The 27509-nt window shown below is 34.4% G+C and overlaps 1 protein-coding gene across 1 annotated transcript in view; it reads right to left on the reverse strand.

Annotated features, from left to right (window-relative positions):
- Positions 1-9211: 9211 nt before the first annotated feature.
- Positions 9212-27509, reverse strand: part of BRIP1 (BRCA1 interacting protein C-terminal helicase 1) — a 61427-nt gene continuing 43129 nt past the window's right edge. The window contains exons 16-19 of the mRNA XM_009587222.1: positions 15246-15358; positions 12816-12898; positions 10866-11165; positions 9212-10086 (exon numbers count right to left, since the gene is read on the reverse strand). Of these exons, the coding sequence (XP_009585517.1) occupies positions 9212-10086; positions 10866-11165; positions 12816-12898; positions 15246-15358 (1371 nt within the window). The remainder of the gene's footprint in view (positions 10087-10865; positions 11166-12815; positions 12899-15245; positions 15359-27509) is intronic.

Genomic DNA, 27509 nt, shown 5'->3' on the forward strand with positions numbered 1-27509 from the left:
TGATTTAAAGCAAGGAGATGATAAAATTAAAGCTGTATTTACCTCTACCATCATTCATCCCCAGTCCATTCTACCTAAATAAGTAACATTATTTTCACACACACACACCAAAATAAAAAATAGTAGCTTCCTTCCTCACCCCCACAACTCTCACATTCAAGTCATCTGGCATATTAATCTAGTCATAAGGCATAGAGTTTGCAACAGATCCAAAGCAGAGATGCCAGTTCTGACAATTGTTTCACAGGTCTATTGAAGATGATGGGATATTTTTTCCCCAAGCCTCTCTTTGAAACAAAGACATGCATTAAGAGATCTGATGTCTCTCTACTGAAAGCCACTAGCTTTCAGAATGACTCCTCAAAGCCAGATGTGGTCTTTTTTAGCCTATGTTGCTCTTCCAGGCCTAGAAATTTACTGAGATTTCTTTCTAGTGGATAGAAATCGAATATAGAAAGAAAATAGGAAAGGAAGAGACTTATTCAGAAAATCTGCAGCAATTAACAGTGTCTTTCTAGCTAAAAGAAACAGAAGTAGTTAAATCTACAGGTAGGCTAAGAACATAACACTTGTTTATTTTACACTAATAAAAACACAGCACTTGAAACCTAATACCAGCTGATTACATATTTATACTTGATGCACCTGGGATGAAAGACAGCCAGTCCCCCCCTTCAATTGCCTACCTAGCTAGCAGTATGAATAAAACTGCTGACAGTGTTTGGTTTGCACAGCCAGCCATGGGAAGCAACAAAGAAGTGGAACACAATGCTTCTGATTTCCTGGCAGTGTTACAAAGCCCCTTATTTTACATGTATGGAAAAAGACTGTTAAAAAGATAAAACAAGAAATAATTTCATTATACCTCAGAGGAACCCATTATGTCATATTCTTTCAGTGTATACTCCCTCAATGTAACATTTCATTATCTTTGATATAAAATGAATGCTAAAATACCATGAAATCTTAGTAATAGTGTTTGAAATACCAACATTCATGGCACATAATGCTTCATAAACTTTGTTCCATCATCACACTGTCATATAGTGCATTTCAAATAGCTTGTACAGTGGATAATGATGCACATGGGCCACAACCTGAGGATCATATTCAGTTTTTGGCAAAGTTTTAGTCTCAAAAATCTCTGATTAAATTCAATTATATTTATATCCACAGTATAAATGAAGAAAAATTCAGGAAAGGCACAGGTGTCCTAAGATTACCTGCACAGCTCATTCAGGATGGAGCCTCACCCTCCATCTTTATCTTAAACTAAGGCATTACTAAGAGTACAGTAAAAATACACATAGCTTTCTTGTCTAGATTTCAAATAATTCTGTTGAGAATTTAGTTTGCTAACATTGCTGGAAATACAATACCTATAAAAAAAAATTTCTTCCTGTTGACTCCTTTAGATCTTGCCCGTGTTCATCCATCAGGGTCTGATGAACATTTTTGTTAGTGCCACAAATAACATAAAACTATGTGTCTGAAAATTCAAGTCTGTGCAAATACATCACTTGTGCAAATATGTTTTGCTCTGTTTTTCCTTTCATGAAAGACATGGATAGCAGCTGCCTACTTTCCTATCCCTTTTCATAAGACATAATATTATAGACACTGCGTCAAATTAGGTGCAGACAATTACAAATATATTACGCCACCTGAACTCAGGCATTAACTATAATTTCAAATCTCTGTGGTAGAAATTAGATGAAGTCATATACAATTCATCTAGATAAAATAAAATTTTCATTCTACCTTTTACAGAAATGGTATTTTAATATTTACTATACAAATCATTCAGTAATCATTTTAATATACAAAATAAACTAATTTGACTTACCCATGATTGTACTTTATTACTGAAATGAGTAACCTCAGCTCCTATCAAAGGACACGGAGAAATCGACTGAATAACACAGCTCCTGCATTGTAAGTAACTTGTCAGAGAATATTCCTTCTCATTCCAAATAGCATTTAAAGATAAACTGGCATTCAAGTCTTTCAAAAAGAAAGAAAAAGTGCTTTACATAGGCATCAAGAGATATTTTAAAGCAGATAAAAGATCACAAGTTGCACTTCACATTTCAAAACGTAATGTTATTTTGCCAGAAAGTAACATGCCAGAAAGTAAAATAAAAATCACATATGATTAATTGTGCCATCCTAACACCAGAACTGCCCAGACACAAACAAAAGTAAGTACTTTACATTTGTTCTCTGTCTCCTGAATGCTGCTAAAGGATTACACATTCCATGGTCTGACAACCGGACAAATACATTGCTTCTGAAGAGCCCTACTTTAACCATTGGGGCTGCAGGGTATACGTCTCCAATTCATGGATTTTAATTTGTTATAAGAAATGTAAATGATTCTGTTCTCATTATCCTTATCTTTTCTTTTTGATCAGAACAGTACATAAGGACCCAAGAAATTTGGGACTGGAGGGTAAACTGGTATGCATCTTCAGTGTTTGGCTGAACATGCAGAGCTCAACAGATCTCAGTGGAGTTTTGCCTGCTTCCAGTCAACAGTAAATTGTGTGTGGCACTCCTTTTATGTGTCAACTAATTCTCTCTCTCAATTTGATGGTTGCGGGGACAAGATAGCATCTCAAAGGAAAAATCTTACCATCAACTTCCCAAAAGGTCAAAGGCAAGGGCTGTAAGTCTTGTGAATGGCCCAGTTAAGAGAAAATAACTGTATATAATATATTTTCTTGGCCAAGTACCACTGTCAATATCCGATTCTCCAACTTCTGTATTTCCAGTCTCCTGAAAAAACCCATTGACCCACATGGTTTTGCCATTTATCTGCTTTCTATCCAAATGCTTGCCTTGGACAGTAAGCTTCTACTGCCTTCAGCTTCCTCACTCCATAAAATAACCAAACTTCTCTTCACTAGCTTTAAATAATTTTCCTCATTTATCTAAGGTCAAAGATACAGTTTATGGTTGCCACTAATATCTTTCAGCATGGTAGTATCGCTTTTATGCTTGTTTCACCTTTCAAGTATTTCCTGGGATTTTTGGAAACATTCACAATCCTTGTCAAGAGGACACAAAAATACCAGTATCATTGAAAGATTCGATATTTTCATTTAAGAAAAAATTCCATTTGCTTTAAGAAGCAAAATGTTCCTTTCAACAAGCTATGAAAAGGAAAGATGTCTTTGAAGGAGAAAGCAAATGGCCAGAGCATTTAATTCATATTCAGTAAGGAATTGCTGGATATCAGACTTCCTTCAAAGTTACAGAAACTTAAGTAGGAGCAATGGAAAGTGTGAAAATTAAAGAACAACGGAGACTCAACCACCGCATTGTGGCAATAAACAAAACACTGTTAAACAAAATATCTTTTGAACAAAGATGTAATGAAGCAAGATACTAAGAGATGAAGATCACAAAAAGAATGAAGTCAGAACTATTGACCAATAGGTAGGCAAAAATCAATACCAAGACCTTACTGACACAAAAAAAGAAAACAGTGTTTGCAGCAGCTACACTCAGCCAATTGCTAACAGAGAAGAAAACGGGTAGAATGCATGATTTGTAACATGGTATTCAATGTCCCTTACAAGGAAGAAATTTCCTAATAAGGAAACAATTACAACAAAGCGTTAGTACAGCTTTGAACATTTTATATAACAATTTAACGAAAGACAGGTTATAGACTTTTGAAAGCTCATGTGTTTCTCTTGGCTTAAAAATCCTTTCCATTAAAAATATCTGCAAGACCTGTATAGTGCTATTTTGGAGAGTAAGAAATAGTGGGGCAAGAGACTCATACTGGTCCTCTCCATAGATTTCACAGATAGATCAAGAGATAAAAACATGTTACCAAAATCAAAAGCATCCGCAGGAAATGAAAGAACTGTGTTGTATTTAATTTAAAGCTAAAGGACTTGACAAATGTTAGGTGGTATTTATCAGTGATCAGTAAGATTTACCTTCACTTTTCACTGGCATCTGATAAACCTTCAAAGTTTCTTTAAGATGACTAAGACTTGCAGCATCTGAGATGATCAACATCATATTATCATCTTCTGAAATGGCATCTAGTTCACACATACAATTATTAATGGATTCTTTACTGCTTATATTAGTATTTCTGAAGAGTTTCCAGATTATTTTCAGTTCAATATTACTGTAGCAAGCTTTTCTCGAAATTCCTATAATTTAAAAAGTGGGGTGTAAGACATATATACATGGTTTTGAATACAGAACTGTTCAAACATACTGCAAACTTTCCACATTTACAAGATGGTAATTTAGGCCCTGATCCAATACCCGCTGAAGTCAGTGAAAAGACTTCTATTGATGTAAATGGACCTTGGAAGAAGGCCTTATTTAAATTTTCTAACGTGTCCAAAATTTACTTTTCAACAGATAATTTTCCCCTTGTTATCACTCCCAAATTGACCAGTGAGTTTGAATCCACTTTGAATAAAGTCATTTATTTTTCATTTTCTTCAAACTGTGGCAGATTTTTTAACTTTCATCGATCAGCTGACATCTAAGATTCAGTTTAAACAGCATAAAACTTATTGCTGACAACAGACACCTTGGTAACTGTAGGCATTAAAGTACCTCACTGATTCAGAATGCTTTCATTTAATACATAGTGACTCCATTTCACAGATTCTATACCAAATTGCAAAGATATGATGATGCTGATAAATTAATATTAAGGAAATAAATGAAAGTCTACTGATGAGATTACACAAGTCTTAAAGGAGATACATTAAGGTTGCTCTGGGAAAACAGAGGCAAGAAGTGGCCTCCATCACCTGGGCCTCCCTTTCTTCACCCGTAAGGCAACATGGACTTTGCTTTGCTGGCACATGACTTTAATAGGTCCAGAAGCAATAGAGGTATCTCCCACTCCCTCTCAGGCTCAGCTGTGGTTTGCGAAAGAGGAGACTTGTCCTTTCTTGATTTCATCTGATCCAGATAATGTCTGGTCGTTCAGCTACATCACACAATGGAGTCATGAGCTGCCAGCACACAGTTCCTGCCTACTAAGCCTGGCCTCTCTCACTTTTATGGCTGAAGAGGATAACTGTGAGAGCGTTGGGTTTTTTTTTTGCTAGTGTCACTTCTTTGATACCAGTTCCATGCTTGCTTCATCACTTAGTGAGCTTTTGGGGCAGTGGAAGGGACCTTAGAGAGGGGAGGGGATGTTTAAGGGTCCCATAACATAGGGGCTGCCGTAAACAAGGCTTAGCACAAGAAACAGGTCTCTGCTCAGTGTCTAATGCACACCTCTCTTCATCTCAACCCCCATATCACTTTTAACACCTCCTAAAAATGTAGCATTCTGGCTTGCTTTCAAGGTCCTGAGATGTACTCACAAGGCACACAAAAGCAAATGTCTTCTTACCTTCAGATTTGTAAAACCTGGGACCAGTTAAATCCTCACTTAATTCTCCTGGAGGACAATGTTTTATACATTGTTTAAAGTGTATTAAGCATCTATATCTAATTGTTTCTGCATGTAACTGATGAGAGCACTTTGTAATTAGGTCATTACCACATATGGCCCAGTAACCTGAAGATACAGTGCATTTTTAAAAAGTAGCAGTATCAGCTTTTAGACTTTCCCAAATTAAAGTGCCTCACAAAGATGTAGAGACAATTTCCAAGAACATCTAATCCACATTTTGTACAATGGGTCAACCGAGGATTAAAAGCATACTAAATCAATACAAGGTAGGTTACATATTGAAGAATAACAGTGTGATTATACGGTTTTTCAGTAAGATTTTTGACAGTTTCATTCAAACATGTATTAGATTCACAGAGTTACTGTGCCAAGATATTACCAAACTTCTCACAGCAACTGGTAGCAAATTAACACCTAATCCTTAGAAGGAACATACCCCAGTGAATGGGCCACCATGTTACAAAGAATTTCTTTCAGCCTCCCTTAATATCAGGACCAGTTGCCTTCAGTTAACTCTTAAATACCAGTCAGATTCCCATTGTACTTCAAGGCAGGCCAGTGTATTAGGACCACTGAATCAAGTAACAGAAATATGTCAGAAAGAGACTACATTAACAGTAACTCTCCCCCCAACAAGATTTTCTGCAAGTCTCCAGTGCATTGCTAACAACTCATTTATCTAGTTACCATATCCAGTGGAGAAATTAAGCAATTACTCTAAAATATCCCTCCAGTATCCAAAACTGCAAAAGTAAAAAGATGGATTAGAAATCCTATCATTCCCAACCTGAAACAAATGACCAGTTACATAGATCTTACCCTCTGCTTTTGGCAGTATTTCAGCTCCACAGACAATACAATAAAGTCCTTTCTTGCAAGGCTGGTGGCGTACTTCCTTCTAACAAGACAATATATAAATTCCTGTAAATACTAGTTTGCATATAGTAACTATGCAACTATGCAGATTGAAACATTTAAATATAAACACAAAGAAATATATCAAAACTGCTTCAGAGAAATATACTACTTGAAATACTCAGAGAAATCTATTTGAATCAATGTTTATCATTTATATTAGCTAATTAAGATATACATCATGCTAAAAATGCTTAACCTAACTGAAACAGAAATACAGATCTAGAGCAAACCATACAGACCATGAATAAACCATTTCATCTGTATTATTTCACTTAAAAGATTATATAATAAATTGTTCTTATTTCCCTTGCACCTTAACATTCAACAGTAGCCACTTAAAATAGGTACTTTATTCTATCTGCATGGTACCTTTCTTTCACAGGTGTAGGCACTTTGCCTAACTGTAGGTTTTCTTCGTCTGCATTGTCTCTGAACTTTCAATCCTTTAACAAATTCAAGATTTTATTATTATTTTAGACAGAAGAGATCATACCTAGCTATTATATCAAAGTACGAGAGGAGTTTTCAATAATTTAGCTTTTATAGATTTGGGAAGTCCAAACAAATAATTCTAGGAAAGTTAGTCCTATGACTTCACTTCCCTTCTGTTTGCAGGCTGGGCAGCAGGGTATTTAATTTAATACTGGGAATCACCATAAATATATTAACTACAGAAATAAAGAATATTCTTACCACTAACATATTAAATACCATAGTTAGATATAAAGACAAAATAAGATTGAATTCACACAGCTTTTATACCTAAAGAAACTGTCCACTCCTTACCCCCCAAAAACCAGCAGTAATACAAAGCATTATTATCCATCAGTTGTCCCAAGCAACACAGCTATGGTCAGGATTTGAGTTTAGTGAATTTGTGAATAGAGATTTTTCAAGAAAAATCTAGTATCTAGTAGGCCAAATGCTGATATTTCAATACATATTTTAAAAAATAATCGTTCAGGATTTTATATAAAATGCAGACATTGTAAATTAATGCAAAATATTTGACATGAAGAAGGTCATGTCTTAAAGGATTTCTAATCAAAGTAAGATGCAACACAAGATCAAGAAAGGAACAATCTGCTCCAGATAAGGAAAGGAAGATGGATTTTCTTTTTTTAAATGTTACGAATTTAAAGACAGACAAATCTTCTGAAAGACAAATAAGGGATAGTGGTCTATAAGATGAGCAGACAAGCCACAAAGCTTAAGTGATTTCTATTACCTATTCAGATATATATATAAACTTAAAAAGTGGTTTGGTACAGAAGACTTGTTTGAAGAAAACCGAGCTATTAGAGACTCAGGAGGATCAAATTGATGAACTCTTGGGAGTGTAGCAGCAAAGCCACTTGCTACAGGCTGCCTCAACATTTGCTGTGGGATATGGGACAGTTCTAGTCCAGAAGCCAATTACGAACAGAACCATGCCTACCCTACTAAGTGCTGATATTCAAACAATTACTTAAATCTAAACTAAGTATTTTTATCTTTAGATGTGTCATATGTTTAAATTGTTGTCAATATTAGAGCTTGCTTCTGCCCTATCAACTAGTTCAAAACTATTAGCATCCAATGATTAAGTGAATACCAGGAAACCTAAACCAAGAAAACATGATCCTTACGTGGCATCAATATAACAAAAAGTTTAACCAAATGCCTTACACTAAGTACTGCAAGATAATGCTTGTTAAAGGAATTCAACAGTATTCTTGCCATTCTTGCAAACAGAGTATCTAATTTTATAAAGATGCGTTTATTGTGTAAAGAAAGGATACAATTTAAATCCTATTGATATGAACACATTCACAGCTCTGTAGAGGCGGACATCAGAACGTGAACTTCTATGGAAAATGACCAGTTAACAATTTCATGTCTGCTCTCAGTCAAAATATATAAATACCTATGAACCAATCTTAAGATTGTAAAAATCTTGCATCTTCATATTAATATATGATGGAAATGAACAATCTTTTTTTGAAAAATCAGGTATAGTATGTTTAATTACAGCAATAAATTAAAGAAATGTTTAAAATACTTCAAAAAAAGTAGACTGAGGAAGATTTAAAGACCTTTATGTACAAATTTACATTGTTGTATATTGCATAGAAAATGTGTTTGTAGGGCATACAAGTGAGTACATGTTTTGATATGAATACATACAGAATCTGACCAAAAGAAATTAGATCCTCTCACAAAAGAAAATTTTAAAGAAACCTCAACTTTTATGTAAAACAAATAAGGACCTCCGAAAAAGCCTCTCATCATCATAAAATATCAAAATGTTCAAATACTACTATACTACTACTGCTACACAGCTTTCTTTGACAAAAGCAATTTGAGGGAAACAAGGTACTGAAGAATACACCTAATTCAGTATCTAGGCTCAATCTATCATATTACTTGATCTGCAAAGATGCTGTTCTACATATTTAATTAAAAAAAAAAAGCCCTAACAAATGCAGAAAACCATAATTTGATTATATGGGTATTTTCCTTTCTGAGAAAAACCCAACTGTTTGATTGTATTTAATGGCAGATTAATTAAATCTGTAATAGGCAAACCTCCTCGGCCTATAATTACAAGTAAAATGCTACTTGGGCTTCTATTTAGAATTTCCACACATGATGTCCTTTTGCCACACAGTTAGGATGAAGAGTCTTAATTATATCTATAGGAAACTGCACGTTGCATAACTTTCACAGTGAAAAACAAAAAAGTATAATGAAAAATCAGGTGTGATAGTAGCATATATAAAATGAGAACTGGAAAGCCATCACTGCTCTATAGTGAGGCTACGTTGTAAAAGCTGCTCACTACGTTTCCTAAAGAAGCTGTCACTATGTGCTAGTATTGTTCAATAGAAAAGATGACACACCTTTATTTCGTGATCTGGAAAGACTGATTTTCCATTTTTTGGTGTCCATCTCTTGAGATGCTATCTGCTCTGCTTCTATTTCACTAGTCATCTCTACATTATGAACTGCACTATTCTCACTCCCCTCATTTTGCATTATTCCATGTAAACTTGCACTTCTGCCATCATCATCAATCATTTTTTTAGTCACACTTAGTGTTTCTGAGGTGTTGATTGCAAAAAGATCATCAGCAACTGTGGAGTTTCGACATTGAATCTGATTCTCATCTGTGTTACAGGTTGGAACCAGTGATCCGATTTTCTCTTCCTCTGATTCTGTATCATCGTAGAGTTCTGGTGTGAAGTAGATACTCTCATCCTCATCTTCAGCTTCTGCAGATACATTTAACATTGAAATTTCAGATTTCCCTCCGGCTGAAGGAAACTCACTGCAGGGCTCAACTTGAAGCTGTAGCTTATTAGGATGCTCTTCAGCAACTGGAGCCTCAGTATTTTTAACTGAAAAATTAGTTGATTCCAAACACGGTTCTGGTACACTTGGTTTGTGTTCTGAAATTAATGATGACTGGCATTGATTTACACTATCAATAAGTTCACTAGCCTTATTCACATTCTTTTGTTTGCTACTAGCTGTGGACATGCAGTTCTTGGCTATAGGCAAAGGTGTTGAAGTCAGTGGTTTAAAGCAGCAATGTTCTTTCATAATACCAGCATTAGTCCAGCCATTCTTTTTTTCTCTCTCTATTTTAGTTGCTGGCATTTTGGATGTGGAGTCCATATGTTTTTTTCTGTGTGTTACATGGTGAGAATGACTCTCTACATCAACTTTCTGGCCACCTGTGAAAAATCACAAAACGTTAATTAATTGTATATGCCTTCCCCCTGCTGATTTACAGCATGTTTAGCACATCAAAATTACCACTGTTTTATTAGGTTTACAGTTCTTATATAATACTCATTAAGATCCAATACAAACAAAAGCCCAGATGTTACAACTATCTTTGCACATGAATTGTCTTAATTTAATTAATAGATTAACTAGCATATGTAAAATTAGAGTAAAGTATGACTGGATTTTAAATTTGTAATTTTTTATTATTGTGCTCTTATGTTACTTACATCTTTCTTGCCTGAAATGAAGTCATAAGCTTTCCTAAAATTTAAGAATGGATAGATATTTACTTGTAAAGATGGTACCGGAAGAGATTCTATGAAAGATGTCTCACAGCAATGTCTAAACAACAGATGTAGCTTGAACCAAGGCACTCATCTTGCAATAGTGCTAATCTTTATGTGTTTCAAATGTATTTTAAATTATCTTCATAGTTTTCAATGGAAAAAGAAATTGAAGTGAAAACATTTTTGATTGTACTATAAACTTATCAAACATTATCAATTGTTTGAAGACAACCAGATGGAATGACAATTAATTTCAGTCTGTTGAGCACCGCTCATACACATTTGTGAGTAATTATCATTTTGCACCCTAGCACTTCTGTAATTTTAAAAACTGTTTGTTTCTTCCAAGAAAGATCCAACTTCACATTTAAAATTGTTAATTAAGTTTTTTCCACAGGAAATGAACATACTTTGTTTCATTGTTGCCATGATGTTACTTGGCTGATTTGATGCTGTAGGATTAACTGAGCTGATGGTTGTAGTAAAATTAATTTCTGAAACCAAATTTTGCTCCTCACTTTTAGCAGGAACATCTGGTGACAGATGAATAGTTGCCTCCTGTTGAGAGGCTTGTGACAGGTCTTTTGAATTTGAAGGTACATGGAGAAATTCACTGCTGCACTCCGATGAACAATCAATGCTTTTCTGGTTTCTTATAGCAAATGCACACAAGGATTCAAGTGCACTACCAAAATTTTCATGGTGCTGGATTTGTTGACGAATCCATTTAGATAATCCTAAGGGGAGAAAAAAAAAAAGTGTTACTATAAGACTGCATAAGCTATACCAAGTATTTCATATCAGTAAATAGTACCCTAAAATTGCAAATAGTTCTACGTATGTATAGACAGATTCATAAAGATTTCAAGAAGTTGCTCATGAAAGTAAGATAATGCATGTCTTCCTTCCAAGGCTGGGAACTTGATTTAATCAATAGTAGTCTTTTAATGAGTAATACTAACAATATTATTCTTTTTTATTAAAAGACCTTTACCTTTTTCACTGATACTGTTCAAACTGCTGTGTTGCAAAAACATCATTATACTTCTTTTATGCCTGGGTGTTCATTTTGCTTCTTATCATGAATTATTAAAAAGCAACTTACGTAGAATACGGCTATTTATTATCATACTGACAGAGTCTGACAAAAATTAGAATATAATGAAGTTTTTACAACTTTATTTCAGATTAAGTAACAGTAACTCACATATTCAGAAAGAATCACAACTGCCCAATAGCTAAAATATAATACAATATGCTCTTACACAGCAATCATTTTTAAAATCCTCAAATACCAGATGTCTTCAGCATTATAGCTGTTTAGATGATGCTGGAACACACAAGAGTGAAGTAAAAACTAACTTTCTTGATTTTTAAGAAGTGTTTTTAAACCCATTTAAACATTCTTTTAATATCAGTTTTAAAAAGAGAACTTGATCCTTCTGTGAAGTTTTACTTTTTAGAAAAAGTACTAATCTTATCAAGTCTTGAACATACAGATTATTTGTATTATGAATTACTCCTGTTCACTGAGATAATTTAAATGTATTTTTAGTACAAACAGACATGTTAGAAAAGCGATTTGACTTGTACTACAGCAGCTGAGCTCCACCTACTGACTAGACTGCAACATTATCTGTTTATATCATCTTTTTGCCCATCTCTTCTAAACAGGGCAGGAACAAAGATACATAATGCATTCCTAAGCAATTTTTTTTTTTTTTAAGTAAAATTTTATTTATTTATTAGGGTAGTGTGCATGACCTGTTTTATTTATCTGCATTTATTGCTAGCCAGTATAAAATTACAAACAGAAAATACTTTTTGCGTATTGAGCATTTGGTGGTTCCAAATGGCACAACCTTTACCCGTTCTTACCTAAAAAGCCACAATTAAATTCAGACTGATAACCCTAATCATTAAAGCTCCCTATAGGCAGAAAGTATACATCCACTAGAGACTTACCCAAAGTCCAAATAAAAAAAATCTAGTAACTATTTTTAATACATACATATATATACACATACACACATATACATACATTATCTATATTTAATATGCAAAGATTAAGAGTCCTTAAGTTTTTATAGGTCCCATTTTAAGAAAGAATTCTCAATTTCTGCACACTGAAATTTCTGTATCATTATCTGTATATCCAAAAGGGGAAAGAAACTAAATTGACTGAACATTGGTGTCAATGTGTTTCAGTGTATTTAATGAACTAGCAATACACCAGGGTACAGTTTTAGAGTTTTCAGTTTCAACTGCACAATTTGAGTTGAATGGATATATTTCGTTACGACTTTTCCTACTCACCTGTATTTGTATAACCATATTTCTGCAATTTTGATATTAGGAAATTTCCCAGAAAGATTTTTACAGCTTACCAGTTATATACTTATTAGGGTTATTCCGGAAGCGGTCATCAACTAAAATAAGAGCACCCCAGTCATTCCTATGTCTTATACACCTATAAGTGAGCAACAAAAAGGAATGTATATATAATTAGAGTACATATAGTAAAAAACTGTGTTGATCAGACAACAGGGATTGCAATGAGTCAGCTAGAATATGCAAAAATATACAGGAAGTGCTTTTCTACTGTCTTGCACCAAAAATTGTTATGGATGTCATGGAAGCTTAATTTTCCTTCAATTCTTGAATTTACTGTATGAAAACAGGTGAATTAAAAAAACCCCACACAAATATTCAGCAGCTAATCAGTGGCTGATTTCCACTGGGCAGCGTAAATACTGAAAGGATAACATGTAAAAGTGTAAAAGAAAAGAAAATGATGGAACTGCAAGCAGGTTTTTAAATAACTACGCACTTCTTTGTTTCTAAACCGCATGTTATTCCTAACTCTCTTTAGTAACAAAATGAATAATGCTACAGATCAAAACTGTGAGCAATACCATTGAGTTCATAATTCAGTTGTTAGTGGCCTACAGAAATAATCCAATAGTCACTTTACATGTGTTGATATTATTTTTAACATCATTTGGATTTCTATACTGCCTGCCAGAAAAAAAACATTAAAGAACAGTGATAACATAAATGAAATACAGAAAAGAATCTGTCAGTAATAGTTGAGGATTATTATCCCCATTGTATAAGAAGAGGACAACTTTTGAAGATGTTTACAAATGTACATAAAACCACAAGTGTATGAGAGTCAGGGCTTAAAATGGGAGCGACAAGGCTGGCTCTCCAAAGAAGTATTACTGATTTATATTTGAAGTCTCTCCATGATAAGAAAAGCTACCAAAACATCTTTAAGAAACAGATTTCTTCCAGCTTCTCATTTTTTCATTGCTTTAATAAATGTTCTTTTAACTCATAGTTTAAATGAATTATGTCCACTGGAGACATATCCCACACTTCCAGAAAAAGTAGCACTGCAAGGAATTCATAGCATGATTGTCACCTGGCCATACACACCGTCTGTTATATTCCCAAAGGCTGCTATTTCATTTCATGGACTTGTGTTACTTCACATAATGTAACAGCACTAAATTAAGAGAAAAGTGCCAGGGTGACGACTGTCATCCTTCTGCTCACTTCTGTCCCTGCAGGCACCTTTGCACTAAGAAGCTTGCCTATCTACTATGTGACTTAGTATCAGCTTAGTAGACTGTTTTAGTTTTATAAAAATAGTCATCATACACTGTCATCCTTCGTCAAATCTCAGTTCAGCAAGAGCTTAGTCTAACGGTATTACACACAATTTATACATTTATGTCAGAATGGAAGTCTATTTTCTCCATTTAAGTTTAGCCTAGCATAGTTTCATTTAAATGGCAAGTTATACAATAAGCAACTTTCACTGAAACTAGATTTAAGTTAAAACTTATTTCACAGTGACAAAACTTCCAGTTCATTTCTTACTATTAGCATTCCACATCTTCCTTAGATTTTTCTTAACAAATTTAACTAACGTTCTTACTCTCCAAATAGGAATCTGAGAAATCAGAACTGCAACAAGAATTCACAATGAGATTTTACTAATGTAGACTATTTTCTCTCAATTTGCTTTTAAAACGTTAACTTAGGTCATCACATTTGTATTAGGTCTAATTAAAATAAGAGTCTTCCAGCTGATGTTGCTCTTCTTATCTATAAACCTGTGTCTGTACCCTCTATACACCTAAGACAGACGTATGGCATCTATGATAGATATGGATGACAGATAGCTATATCTATCTACGTATATGATAAATTTTGTTGGAGAAGGATGAATTAATTCTATCCTGTTAATAAAATTTGGGGGGAATTTTTTCTTTTGAGAAAGTAAGCTATACCACTTCTTCTACACCCGGAAAGAGATCAGTGAGCATGATAATTGTATTGACCTTTTGCAAAGGTCTGAGAAAAACCCCCGCTATTTTTCCCTTTCAAAAATACTTGTAGGCTAAACATCAAACAACTGTTTTGAGCCCACCAGGAGTGTGAACAATTAGTACATTTGAAAAGACCTAAGAATTTTCATTTGGTTTATAAGCTCAAGAACTATTTCTCTCTGCAAATGCTTTCCTTTCTGTATATCTGGACTACAAGCAATAAAACCTGCAACCAAACTAAAGTGGATTCTGAATGTAAAACAAAAACTCTGAATTATAAAAATGCTCAAATGCACAACAGATTGAAAACCAGACAGTTGCCAGTACAGAACAGCTGAAGATCTGATTTCTGCAATATGAGTTTTTTGGCCTTACTTATCCCCTTTGTGTTAACAGTGAGGAATTAATCCCTAAAGATGTCACAAAAAAAGTTCTACAAATATATATATATTTTTAATCACATTCAGTTTCTCTCACCTTCCCAGGGCTTGGTTCAGAGCCCTGTAAGCTTGAATTTCATACCACTGACTCCCTGGTAGAAGGCCTCTTGTATTTTTGTGCTGGTCATTGTACTTCCTCTTTAATTCAACCTAAGTAAGAAATCAAAAAATATTGGTTTCAATAATGATGCTGAAAAGTAAATATTCTAAAAGGGGAAAACAAGCAAACATTGATTAAATAAGTGAATACGTAAAGTGTGCTTCAGTGTTTCAACTTTGTATTTTGCATACTAACCAATTATGGCTTTTACCTGTCTAAAGTTATTCTTAACACGTGATCTATTCCAACAGTTTATATGTAATAACACAACCACCACACACTTCTCCAAATCTCTGTACTAGCAAGAGAAGGATAAGCTGTTCACACAGGCAAAAAACCCAGATACAAGTAAATGGACTAAACTAGACCACAGTTTTATTTGCTCATCTGGAAGTAAATGATACAATGGAGATCTTTATCCTTTCCTTTATCACAAATGCTGACTCCTAATCTATTGCTGGGACCAGACCATACTTTTCTCAAGTGAGGGTTAAGCAAATAAAACCTCTTGTGCTACAGAGGCTGAGAAAGTACTTTAGAGAGAGAGTGGCCTCACCAAAGTACCAAAAGTCAGCAACACCAACTCTAATTCCTAGCTTGGCACCAACTTTTGCAGTTTGAAAACAAACGTTTCACTGGCTAAATGTGAAGCAAAGGTGGCAGCTAAGGTTTGCAGGCCCATGGACTCGCATAAGGCAGAAAAGAGCATGCTCCTCTTTTTTAAAAAATGCTCTCTCCTAGCTGCTTCAAAAGCAGATCTGGTATCAACAGCAAAAGAAGCCCCCTGCCTCCCCTTTCTAATCATATGGATAACTACACATACAATGCCTGATCTGAATTTGAACAAGAATTTTATTTGGACAATATACACAGTTCCAACATATATCAAAAGAATTTATTATTATTGGGAGGGGGGGACTGAATTGTATTTTCTTTTAAATAAACAAACATAAAACTACACCAAAAAGGGCCTTTCCATTGCTCTTTTGTACACTATTAACCTTTCTAAACTGACAAGTGAAAGGACACGCTTCAGGAGAGAAAACAGCAGGCTTCTAACCTCTTCTGACAGGTAACTCTCCAGTTGAATTTGGATAAGAAATTTTATTTTATGTACTTATGCCCTTTCAATTTCCTGTCAAATTTACAAGTTCAATCTTTACAGCCAGAAAGTAAATTCAGTTTGATTTCACAGATTTAATATTTCTTCCAGTCACTCAGCATTTATTGACTGGCATGTGAGGTTTCCTTTGCAATTTTCAAAACAGAAGATGACTTCTTTATGAACATTAAGACCATTCCTTAAAAAGGAATTTAAGCATATCTGTGCATTTCTACAAATGGAAATACTACCTGGACAAACAAAAGGGTACTCCTCACCCATTTGAAATGAGGTATGATGTCAGAAAATTTCACTGAAGTCTTTGAAACGTAACCAATCACAATGTACTCCTGTACATACTTTGCATGTGTCTTCCAGTCCTGGTAAGTTTTCCAAAAATTTCCTCTTTTGAAGAGTTTCTGTTATCAGTAAGATTTTGGCCAATTGTAACAAATGTAGCTTTACCACAGTTTCTTACTTTGCGAGCAGACTGTTCGAAACAGTATTAGAATAACTAGTCATGTGTCTTACACTGATAAAAATTATGATATTTTTAATTATGTGCATAAAACCACTGAACTAACACAGGAGAACGCAAAACCAGTCAGATCATCTGCATTGTATTGCATTACCCTGTGAATAAAATGTATTAGAAAAGTAAAAGTAATGCATGTTAGCATTATGCAAATGTATACTGCTTGTACCGCACATCAACAATGCCATTTCATTTCTCAAATTATATAAAAATCCATTTTCTCTTGTCTAAATGTGTAATGTATCTTTAAAACCTATCTTTTCTACCTTAATTAAAAAAGGGTTAACAGAAAATAAACATTCTGTTTTCTCACTTAAATGATCATGTCTCAGCATGAGATGACAACTTACATTGCTGAGAGTTCAGTTTTCATTATAAGTCTAGTAAAGGTAAAAGGCCAGGGCGTGTCATTTTAATGCAATCAGAATCTATTTCATTGTATAACTCTTACATTATCAAGCATCAAATCAACGCCCAATTCAAAATGACATGTTACATATGTGAAAAAGCCAGTCTCTCCTGCTAGCAAATATCCTAAATGTGCAGTAAACCACAGGCTAGCAGGGATTAGTTAAAATGTCAAAAGACAGCCTTTTACTTTTACCTGTTCATCCTTAAAAATATACTCTTAGCTATCACGCATGCTTTACAGACAAATAGCTTCAGCAAGCAGCAGCAGAAGGCCTGTGGCAAGCGCTGCCATCTTGTAGCTGTCAGACAGATTAGTCTTTGATCTATCTGGGAGGTCACGGTCACATTCACATTAACTGAAGTCTAACAACATTATACCTGCTAACCGCTCGTTCTTTTAATGCTTAATTAGTTCGACATCTTTCACTATGAAATATTAACTGAGAAATATCAACAAAAAATAAATGCCATGAACAAATTTTTTTTTTATGACTTGGAAAAAATATTTTGAGGCAGTTTCTGCTACAATTCAATAGAATTTTCAAGCGTATTTTTCAATCAAAATTAGCAATACAAGTTTTTCTTCGACAACAACAACAACATTAAACAACATTCATTATATTAGATTAAGTGTTTGATAAATCACAAAAAAAAAGTTACCTGTGGTAACATTGCTTCACATGAAGAAACTCAGACTTATTCAGGATTCAAATGATATATAAGTACATAAAGTGGATTTATACTGTTATGACCATGGACTATATCAGTTAGTTTATGGCATGAAGCTCAGAAGACTAACTCAAAAACTAGAGCTTGTTTTTGAACCCCCAAATAACCTGCAAATTCAGACACAGAAGCCTGCAGCATGCCTTTTTAGCAACACACCAGGCCGAACCAGATTTATTCAAAATTAACAAAACCATGGCTATATTTAACAGCAAGGTATACAAATATCAATCTATTATGAACTATTTGTTTCTATAGAAAAATCAATGGATAGACAATAAAATTAAAGCACCATTTTCTCCTTTAAATTGAGTTCTTTCCATTCCGTCAATATAAAGCTTCTCCTTGTTTTGCAGTCATACTTACAACTGAGATAAGGAAATGTGAAACAATTTCAGTACATTTTAGATATCTTCAGGTAAAGGTACGCACAGCATCCTACATGCTAATTTACCTGTTAAGAAGTTTTAAGGAGAAAGCATTTAACCTACAAAGAATAAAAATTACTGTGCTACACAATTAATTACTTTTTTAAAATTTTACTTCAGTAAAAACAAGCAGATGGTCCAGCAGACACTCATCCAGAATCATTTTATCTCAGCCAAAGAACAGGACCTTAGACCTAAGGAGCTAATAGCAAAGCTAGCAGGACTGGAGAATGTATATTTGGGGCAGCTACAATTCATAATCAGAATACTGTAAACCTATTTATCAGTGCCAGTATCACTATATGAAGGTTGAATGGGCTAAGCCACAGTATACAATTTTTTATTTTGTGCGATTTAAATCAGCAAAATAAACAGTGCTTGGTTTTACTTTATCTGGCAAAGTTTCGAGATTTTTTTTTTTTAGATGCATTACTTTACTTAACCAAATGTAGTGCTATATTTTGCTTTCTAAAAACAAACAAAAAAATCATAAGCTGTTACTAATAGTTAACAAGCCAGGCCTGTTCTTTGACAAGACATCACTTCACAAACATCTTTAACTGACTCCTATTTTCTCTGGTAGATTAAAAATGACCTCCAGTTTGTAACCTGTGGGATTACAAACCAGATTACCCAGAAGTCTAAAGACAAGACAGAAATTCATGAATACAATGGCACTATTGTGAACAGCTAAACAGAGCACTCATCTAAACCTGCATTTCTCTTTACATCAGCACTTAGCAGTGTTGTGACAGCCCAGCTTAAAGAAGGAGACAACTGCTGAAACGAAAAAGGCAAATAAGCTTGGAACTATGTCAATACATGCACACATGTGTAGGTAGGTACATGTATACACACACGTGTAAACTTATGTCCTTCACTCCCCAACACTCTCCTCCATCTATCCTCCATGGAAACAAAAATCAGAAAATGGATATGAATGTTTTCTGGCATTCCACTGACTTGTTTCTCTGGTTTTATGAGAGGAAAAATAGTAATGAAAACAAAGACCATTGCTCATATAATCCAAAAAACTTTAAAAGACACATTCATGTTTAACATCTACTAATTCCCCACCTCCTAAAAACAAACAAGCAAAAAATACCAGGTGGTCGTTCCCTGCTTCCATTCAAAAAAAAGACATAAAAATGTTTTTTAAGCAAATCTACCATCCTAAAAATCTCACGTGTCCAGTTAGAGTCTCTCTTCCACCTGAAATAGCAATAATTAGAATTCTTTAAGAACATACTTGCCATCTACTTTCCTCCTGACGAATGCCAAGTAATCATAAAAGTTTTTAAGTGCGGGAAAGTAAAAGACATGAAAACACATTTCTTTTCTTTTACATCTGAAAATCCTTAAACAGAAGTAGCATTAAATAGGGCAGCATTTAACTTTTCCCCCCTCACTTCAAAAGCAGTAACAACGTCTGTGAGATTTAAGACTAAATAATGAACGTGTAAAGACCTGGGTGAGTCATAGAATATGCTTCAAACATCCTCACTCCTCGGTAGACCTACTAAAAGCCGTATCTAAACACAATGTCTCCATTTATTAACCCACAGGAAAAAGATATTATGGCAGGACGTTATCTTTAAATGCTCAAAGCATTCCAAGTGCAGTGTTAATACATATAAAACAGTATGAAATATGCAGGTGCTTATTACCTATAATTTATCAAACTAGATTCTGTATATGACAATAATTTAAGGCCATTCTAACCATCTCATATACTAAAGACAGTCACCAGACACAAACATAACACACTCTTCTGCTTTCACACACAACTACTGCATTTCTTTAAAAAACAACAAAACCCTAAAAGAGTGAGCACAGCAATACCATACACACTGTGAATAAGACATTATCAGCTAGTGACATGATCAATACTTTGTACTGCTCAATTATCTTCAAGATGCTCTGTCACACAGTTCCATCTTACAAGAGTCTCTTCAGCAGATGAATCACTGTGAGGCTGAACCCTGCACCTACCACCCTCCAGCGGCTGCCCCTCACAGAGGCTATCAACTCAAATCAATAGTTCATGCATCAAAGCCACATAAGCTTAAAAATAATTCAGGTGACCTTTTCTGCCTGAAAATTTCCATGCGCACACAAAATTTGCCTTCCTCGGATAATACTGAATAAAATAAGGAAATAACATCTCTGCAGATCTAGAGCTCAGACTAGCTATATCTTGCAGACTGTTGCACCCAAACAGCGCACCTGAGAAGACACTGGGCATCTACCGGATTTAAAATGTTTTTTGCCTGAATGAAGATATAATCAAAACCAGGAAAAGTTACTGAAAATGGAAAAAACCCCACAAAGGTGGTAAGAAAGAAACTATGTATGGAAAACCCTTGCTAGCTTGTTTCCCCATAGCCCCAAAACTTAAATATGACTTCAAAAAGTAAAGCCAAACAACCCAACAGCGAACTACTGTCTATTAGAGTCTACTAACTGGCCAATACTATCTTCTGGGGCAGAAAAACAGTACTACCACTTTATGCAAAGTCGTATTTCTCTTATTTTGAATTCACAAGGTATTTTATGACTAAATGCTTCCCCAGTATTCTCACTCTTAATCCCAGTGTTAGAGAGATGGGAAGCTTATGTAATGTTGTAACCGCTGAACACTTTTAGTATTGTCAACTACACCATGTGGCATCTCAGAGATCTGGAAGTTTTACGGTTTGACAAATCTTGTCGCGCATTCACCCCAGGCCCATCTACTCATCTCAGTCTTGTAGGCTTTGAGGGACTGTGAACAAGTGACTTGATTAAAATCTAATGCAACCAAAACTCTCCTTTGAAGAGAAAATTCAATCCATTTCCAGTGAAGCAGAAGTGAAAAAAATCAAACAGCTTCCCTTGAGGTACAACACTGCTGCATACGCTCAGTGCCACTGCATCTAAGGTGAAGTGGTAAGTGTCAGTCATCCTTACAAATCCCTAAGGTGATAGCTTCACTTTTAAAGCTTTCAACATACTTTGACAGTAAAGTAAAAACTTAAAGGTCACCACTACTTGCTAAGGACAAGATAACACAAGATGATCACTTTGGAATTTTTTATGGATCAGAAAAGTAAACTATTAAATGTAAAGGAAAAGTTTTGATTTCCTGTATTATTTATCCAAAGGCTTAACTTCCGGATATATTCAGGGATGATTTCTGTGATCTGTGCCAACATATTGACATTAACTTTGCACCAGTAGCAGAGAAATGCCATCCACTAGTCTTACATGTTAAGTTGAACTTAAATGTTACCTTTCTTAGCTACAGGAATGCTGTATTCCATAGGATTTTACAGCTACTCCCACAAATTAAGCCTCTGCCATGGATTTTTTTTTCTTAATTAACACAGTTTCTATTGGATGTAAGAAGAGTGTGGATAGTTTTGACTTTTCAAAACCATTCTTATTTCTGGAAAAGTGGGAAGTGAAAGGCTTTTGAGATATATTACTGCTTCAAACTTATGTAAGAAATTACCACACCACCACATATTTAATGCATTGCTTGGTTTTTTTGTAACACAGGTAGCTATACCTCCTGACATTTTTCTTTGGGGAGAAGGGGGGGCAGAAAAAAAGCGATGGAGATCTGCAATATCCAGCCAGTCACCTTCTGCACACTGCATTACCCTTTAGTAAGCTGTATCACAGCAGATTGCAATAATTCAGAGTGTACTGCTGCAAGACAAGAACAATGCTGGCTGAATAATCTGAAAGCGTGCTCTTTTAGGAAATTTAGAAGTATATTGTCTAGATAATTGTTATTTAACATCTAGAGGCTTGCTACATAACATTGTACATTTCAATGATGTAAGTATATTTCTTATTTATATCCTTAATTTGATTGTTTCAAAAAGTTACTTTGTAATTAAAATACAAAATAAAATTGAATATGAAGTGGGGCATGGAAGAAAGACAAGTGTGTGTGTGTGTGTGTGTGTGTACGTATTTATACAAACATATACACACATTGCACTTTCACCCTATTTTGTATTTCTTTCTCAGAGAACATTCAATAAATAATATACCATGATGTTTGGCTTTCCTATGGAAGTACCATAAATGTTTTTCTGCTCCCCACTTTATATTTGTAGTTTTTTCCCAGTAATGGAATGAAGAAGAAAGTAAAAGTGGCTCAGGTTTAGACAGCCTGACATAAAAAAAAATTGATCACTTTTTACAAATATTTAAATTATACTGATGTCAGGTCATCTGAAAATGACACATACTGTGTCTCAAGGCTTTTACAAGGACTGTCAGATTTGACTGGGAAGTTGTGGCAAAGTTGCTCAGAAACATTCAGCCTGCTTAAAACAATCACATCAATAACAGAACAGTCAGTCTTATATCTTTAAAAAAATTCTTAACTTCCCAGGGAATTTTCAAATTCCTAGAGATAAACAGAACAATGATCTTCCCATAAAATGTAATTTTCTGTACCAGTTCTCCCATATTTTAAAACAATAATTTATTTTGGATAAGTGGAAATATTTTTCAAATGATCCAAAGCTATGATGGAATTCATATAGTGCATAGAATGTTTCCCAACTCAGGTTAAGCATCTAAAATAACAATCATTTTCTTAGAAATTTTTCTTTTCCTAGAATATAATATGCAAGAAATGAATTATTTCAGGAACCATTTATCTAGCACAAGATTCTTTCTCCTTTCAATGAAGAAAAAGCATACAGGCTTAAAAACTGCCACAAGGACTAGAAATTAACTTAAATATTCAGAAAAATGCCATTATTCTGAAATGATACAAATATCTCACTTTGTTGAGATCTCAAGAAAGGAGAAAGAAACTTCAGCCCGATAGCTGCAAACTCTTTGTATCATTAAGTTACATATAAGCCAGAAAATTGAAATTATGTGTTCCATCATATTTCCCAAATTATCTTGCTGGAAACAATAAAGAAAGTATTTGCCATCGTAGTTCATATTCACCCTATAGCAGTTATGGGAAACACTTCTCATTAATGGCAAAGTCAGCTACAGTTCTCAAGTAATGTCATTGCGCAGAAATCCTAGCCTTATCAAGTTTATTTTCCTTGCACATCTATTGATGTAAAAGGGTTTGACTGCATTTTCCTCTATATTTTGGTAAAGTTCTCTTAGCTGTTACATGATTAAGTACACTCTACTGTACTATGATCAAAAGCATCTGGAAAGGTGGAAGTGAAGAAATGCTCTCTGGGAAGGTTAGCTTAATGCTTGCACTTCAGAGTTGCCCATTATCAACATTTCATAGTGAGTTTCTTTATTTTCAGGTCCCCAAGGTAAGAACAGTAAATTATGACTTGAACTAAACAAGTCACACTTGGCTCCAAAATCAGATTTTCCTACCTCCAGTTTCAGGTCCCAGAGGTGGGCAGAGGAAATCCTGGTCACAGCCAAAGTAGTCATTTTTGGCTCTGAAATAAATTTTCCTGCTTTACTAGAGCCAAACCCTACCATTGAGAGTACCATAGCTTTAAGCAATACTTTAATATTTCTTTTATATATTTAGCTTTAGCAACCTGATTCTTCAACAATATGAAACCATTTTCAATAACACAGAATTAGGATTTTGGCCTCTCTTTCTTAAATCAGTATTGTTTATTATCAAGTACACTTCTAAGCCTTAATCATTTTTTTCTCCCTAACACTGACAAAGTGTTTTAGACTCTTCTCTTTGTGAAAATGAGTGAACGTAAGATACTACGTGCCTAACATTTTTAAGTGAAACTAAATTATAGTCTTTAAAGATTCTACAGAAAATAATGTAACTTTCAAAAGCATACAGTTACTTAAGGAGACCAAATGCTTGCCATTTAATACCAGGAGTTGTGGCATACATTTAGCACAAACATATGGAGAAAATAAAGTTGGATATTATACATCACACTTGACAATGAGTTTCTTGCCCAAGACTGATGTCTGGATCCAAAATGCTACAATTCAAAATATATAACAGAAGTTAATGAATAGTATGTTAGCATCAGATAACATGTATATGGGATTACACATCTTTTTCTGTCACATTATTTATGTTCTCTAATATTACAGTTCACTGGTATTAGCATCAAGTTACAAATCATAAAATATATTTAGAAAGCAGGTTGATCACAGACAAGTAATATTAGTGGAGATGAGCCAACATCAAACTGCCAACATAAAATATTGGTCTCCAAAGGTACAATTCTACAAACCCTTATGATTGTGCACAGTCCTAGAAGTATTAAAGGGATTATTCACACAAGTAAAAGCTATGTGCAGGAGTAGGGGGTTATGGAATTGAGTCTTAAGAGGACTTTCGTTAACCCAAAAAGCAGACATGCAAGTGTATTTTCATGTAGAGGCAGAGCATTTTTTAGTGATTTAAACCAATCCCAGAAGTATATCGTTCATGGCTATTCCAAGGGAATCGTTAATCACTTGCATTTTCTATTTTTAAAGGGATGTCATTATTAATCATCTTATCAGTTTCTGCGTTCGGTATATCTACTAAGCACCTATTGCTATGTAAAAGCAACAGATGTACCTGTGTTCACAGTTTTATGTCTATATAGGTCTAACTTGACTTGTGTCATTGTGTTTTGAATTTTCTTCTGTCTGCTCAAAATTCAAGCTCCTCCCAAAACTTCAAAGCTGGAAGTTTTAAAATTTCCGGGTTTTAATCAGTTTTCTGGTTAGCCTACAAAATCTAAAGAAACACCAACCAACTATATCATAAAAGGAAATGCCTTGACTATCCTATAAACTTCAACTGTTTCTTTTGGGAACTTAAGGTATCCTAAAATCCTACAAAAAAAAGACACAGTGTCCTCTAATGTTTAAAAATCTGGATTCTTTTAGGAGAAAAAAAAGAATTCCAATAGAAAAAAGTGTTAATAATGAGAAACGTTTAAAATAAAATCAGCCACCCTAAAAGAAAGTCACTTGGTTGTACTTGGAAGGGAGAATTCATATTTTCTTAGTATGACAAGCACTACTGATATGCTTTGAAAACAATACTGAATAGGAAAAGGTATTTGAATAAAATACTGCAATCATATTCTTCCTGATAGTTGTATCATAAATTATTTCCACTGTTTAATGCAAGGAGTATTTGAACATCAGCTTTCACTTTAAAACCCAACTCTATTCCCACCTCAGTTTCAAAGGATTTAGATCTCATTATAAAAGTATGTTAGAAGATGAAGTTGCATCATAAGCAGGATGGCACAAGTAACCCCCTGGCAATTGGGCTTGTGACTTTTGGATTCTAACTGCTAATGAAGCAGTAATAAAGCCAGCCAAACTCCAACTGGTTAGGACAACAGGTTAAGGCTTAACTATAGACAATCAATTGTCTATAATTAATAAAGAATCTCTTTTCATTGCAGGTAATACTAATAACTATCTGCTACATGAGAGCATGGTTCATAGCATCCCTTCTAACCCTACAAGTTTCATGCATCTTTTTTGTCCTTATTGACAAAGTAACACTCCTTCAGTTCTATGAAGTTTTACTAACTGAAGATAACTTCAAAGCATTTAGAAGAATTATAATAAAGTGTACAGGAATAAAACTTTGCTTTCCTTTCTAATGTTCAGGTAAGGTCTGTTGGTCTAGGGAGACTAAAGTAAACAACAATTTGCATTTGCTAATACACACAGACTGTTAAAAATAGGATATCACACTGGTTTTATATAAAGTTAACAAATTTTTTAAAATGTAGCACTTACTTTTCTGTACCCTTTTGTAACACATTTGCTTCATTTCATTCTGGGAAGTGATACTATTGGATCAGCTCTCCCAGAAATATACAAAAAGAATAGTTTCAAGTGAAAACTGGTGTCATGTTATGTGTTCCTCCTCCCTTTTTCTTTAATTTTACATGCCAATCTTCACTATCAACAGCCAGTTTTACTCAAAAATACAATTCCAATTCCTTTCCTGAGCTGACATGCTGCTGAAAAAGATGCTTAATCTTCCAAATTTCTTTTGCATCTATGCATACATTTCTACAAAGCCACCGATTAATCTTCTTCAGCGAACAGCGTGACTATCCTTCACACTATCCTTTTTCACCCAGTTGACAATCTGAGCTCAACGGCTAAAAGAAACATGCATTAATCCAGAACTTTTTGGGGTATCTGCTAAACCTAAAGCCCTGGACAAAACAAAACATTGTTTTATTTAAAGGGAAGTACTGCTAGCGGGATATCACTTTGAATCTTGAGCAAAAGACACATTTACAATAAAAACTATTCCCCCTAGCATTATTCTAAGAGCATCGCCATGCACCAGACAGGTCCTCAAATCTGATGCTAAGAGACTGGTGCATGCCCTTCTCTCATCTAGAATTGATCACTGCAGTGCTTTGTGCATTACCATATCTAAATATACACACTCAAACATTTAGCTGCTTGCAATTTGGCAGCTAGTGTTTCTACCCCTACTTAAAAATTTAGAGGTTTTCTTCAGTCTAATTAAAAAAAATAGTTCAGCACAACACTAAGTTTTTGGAATTCAGTTATCAGTAATGGGATGTACTGCCTGTGATTCTATTATATTATGTATTTCGTGGAACTCAAAGTAAAATCAAATGCACTATTTTAATCTTAAGGAACATAATCCATTGTGAACATAATTTACCCTTGACATATTCTTTTCAATTTAATTTTGTGTCATTTAGGACACAAAAATATTGACTTTCTGGAAATCATATGGAGCAAATTGTAAAAGTTCCAGCCATACTATAGACCAAGTATTTCCAAAATATCATTTCAGTGTATGCTTCTAAAACAAAGCATTTCTAACTCCAGAAAGGGTGCTAAATATTCTTTGAATGTAAATGTTTTTATACTAAAGTACAGTGTATTATATTTCAGTAAGACAAAAAAATGTTATGGCTGAATCAATGCTTCAAGAAAGTTATGCAAACACTGAAAGAATATTGCACTAGGCAGCCACCACTAATATAACCTTACTAGTCCTTATAGGATGTGGGGTTTTT

This window comes from Fulmarus glacialis, unplaced genomic scaffold (genome assembly GCF_000690835.1).
Source record: "Fulmarus glacialis isolate BGI_N327 unplaced genomic scaffold, ASM69083v1 scaffold31451, whole genome shotgun sequence".
NCBI lineage: Eukaryota > Metazoa > Chordata > Aves > Procellariiformes > Procellariidae > Fulmarus > Fulmarus glacialis.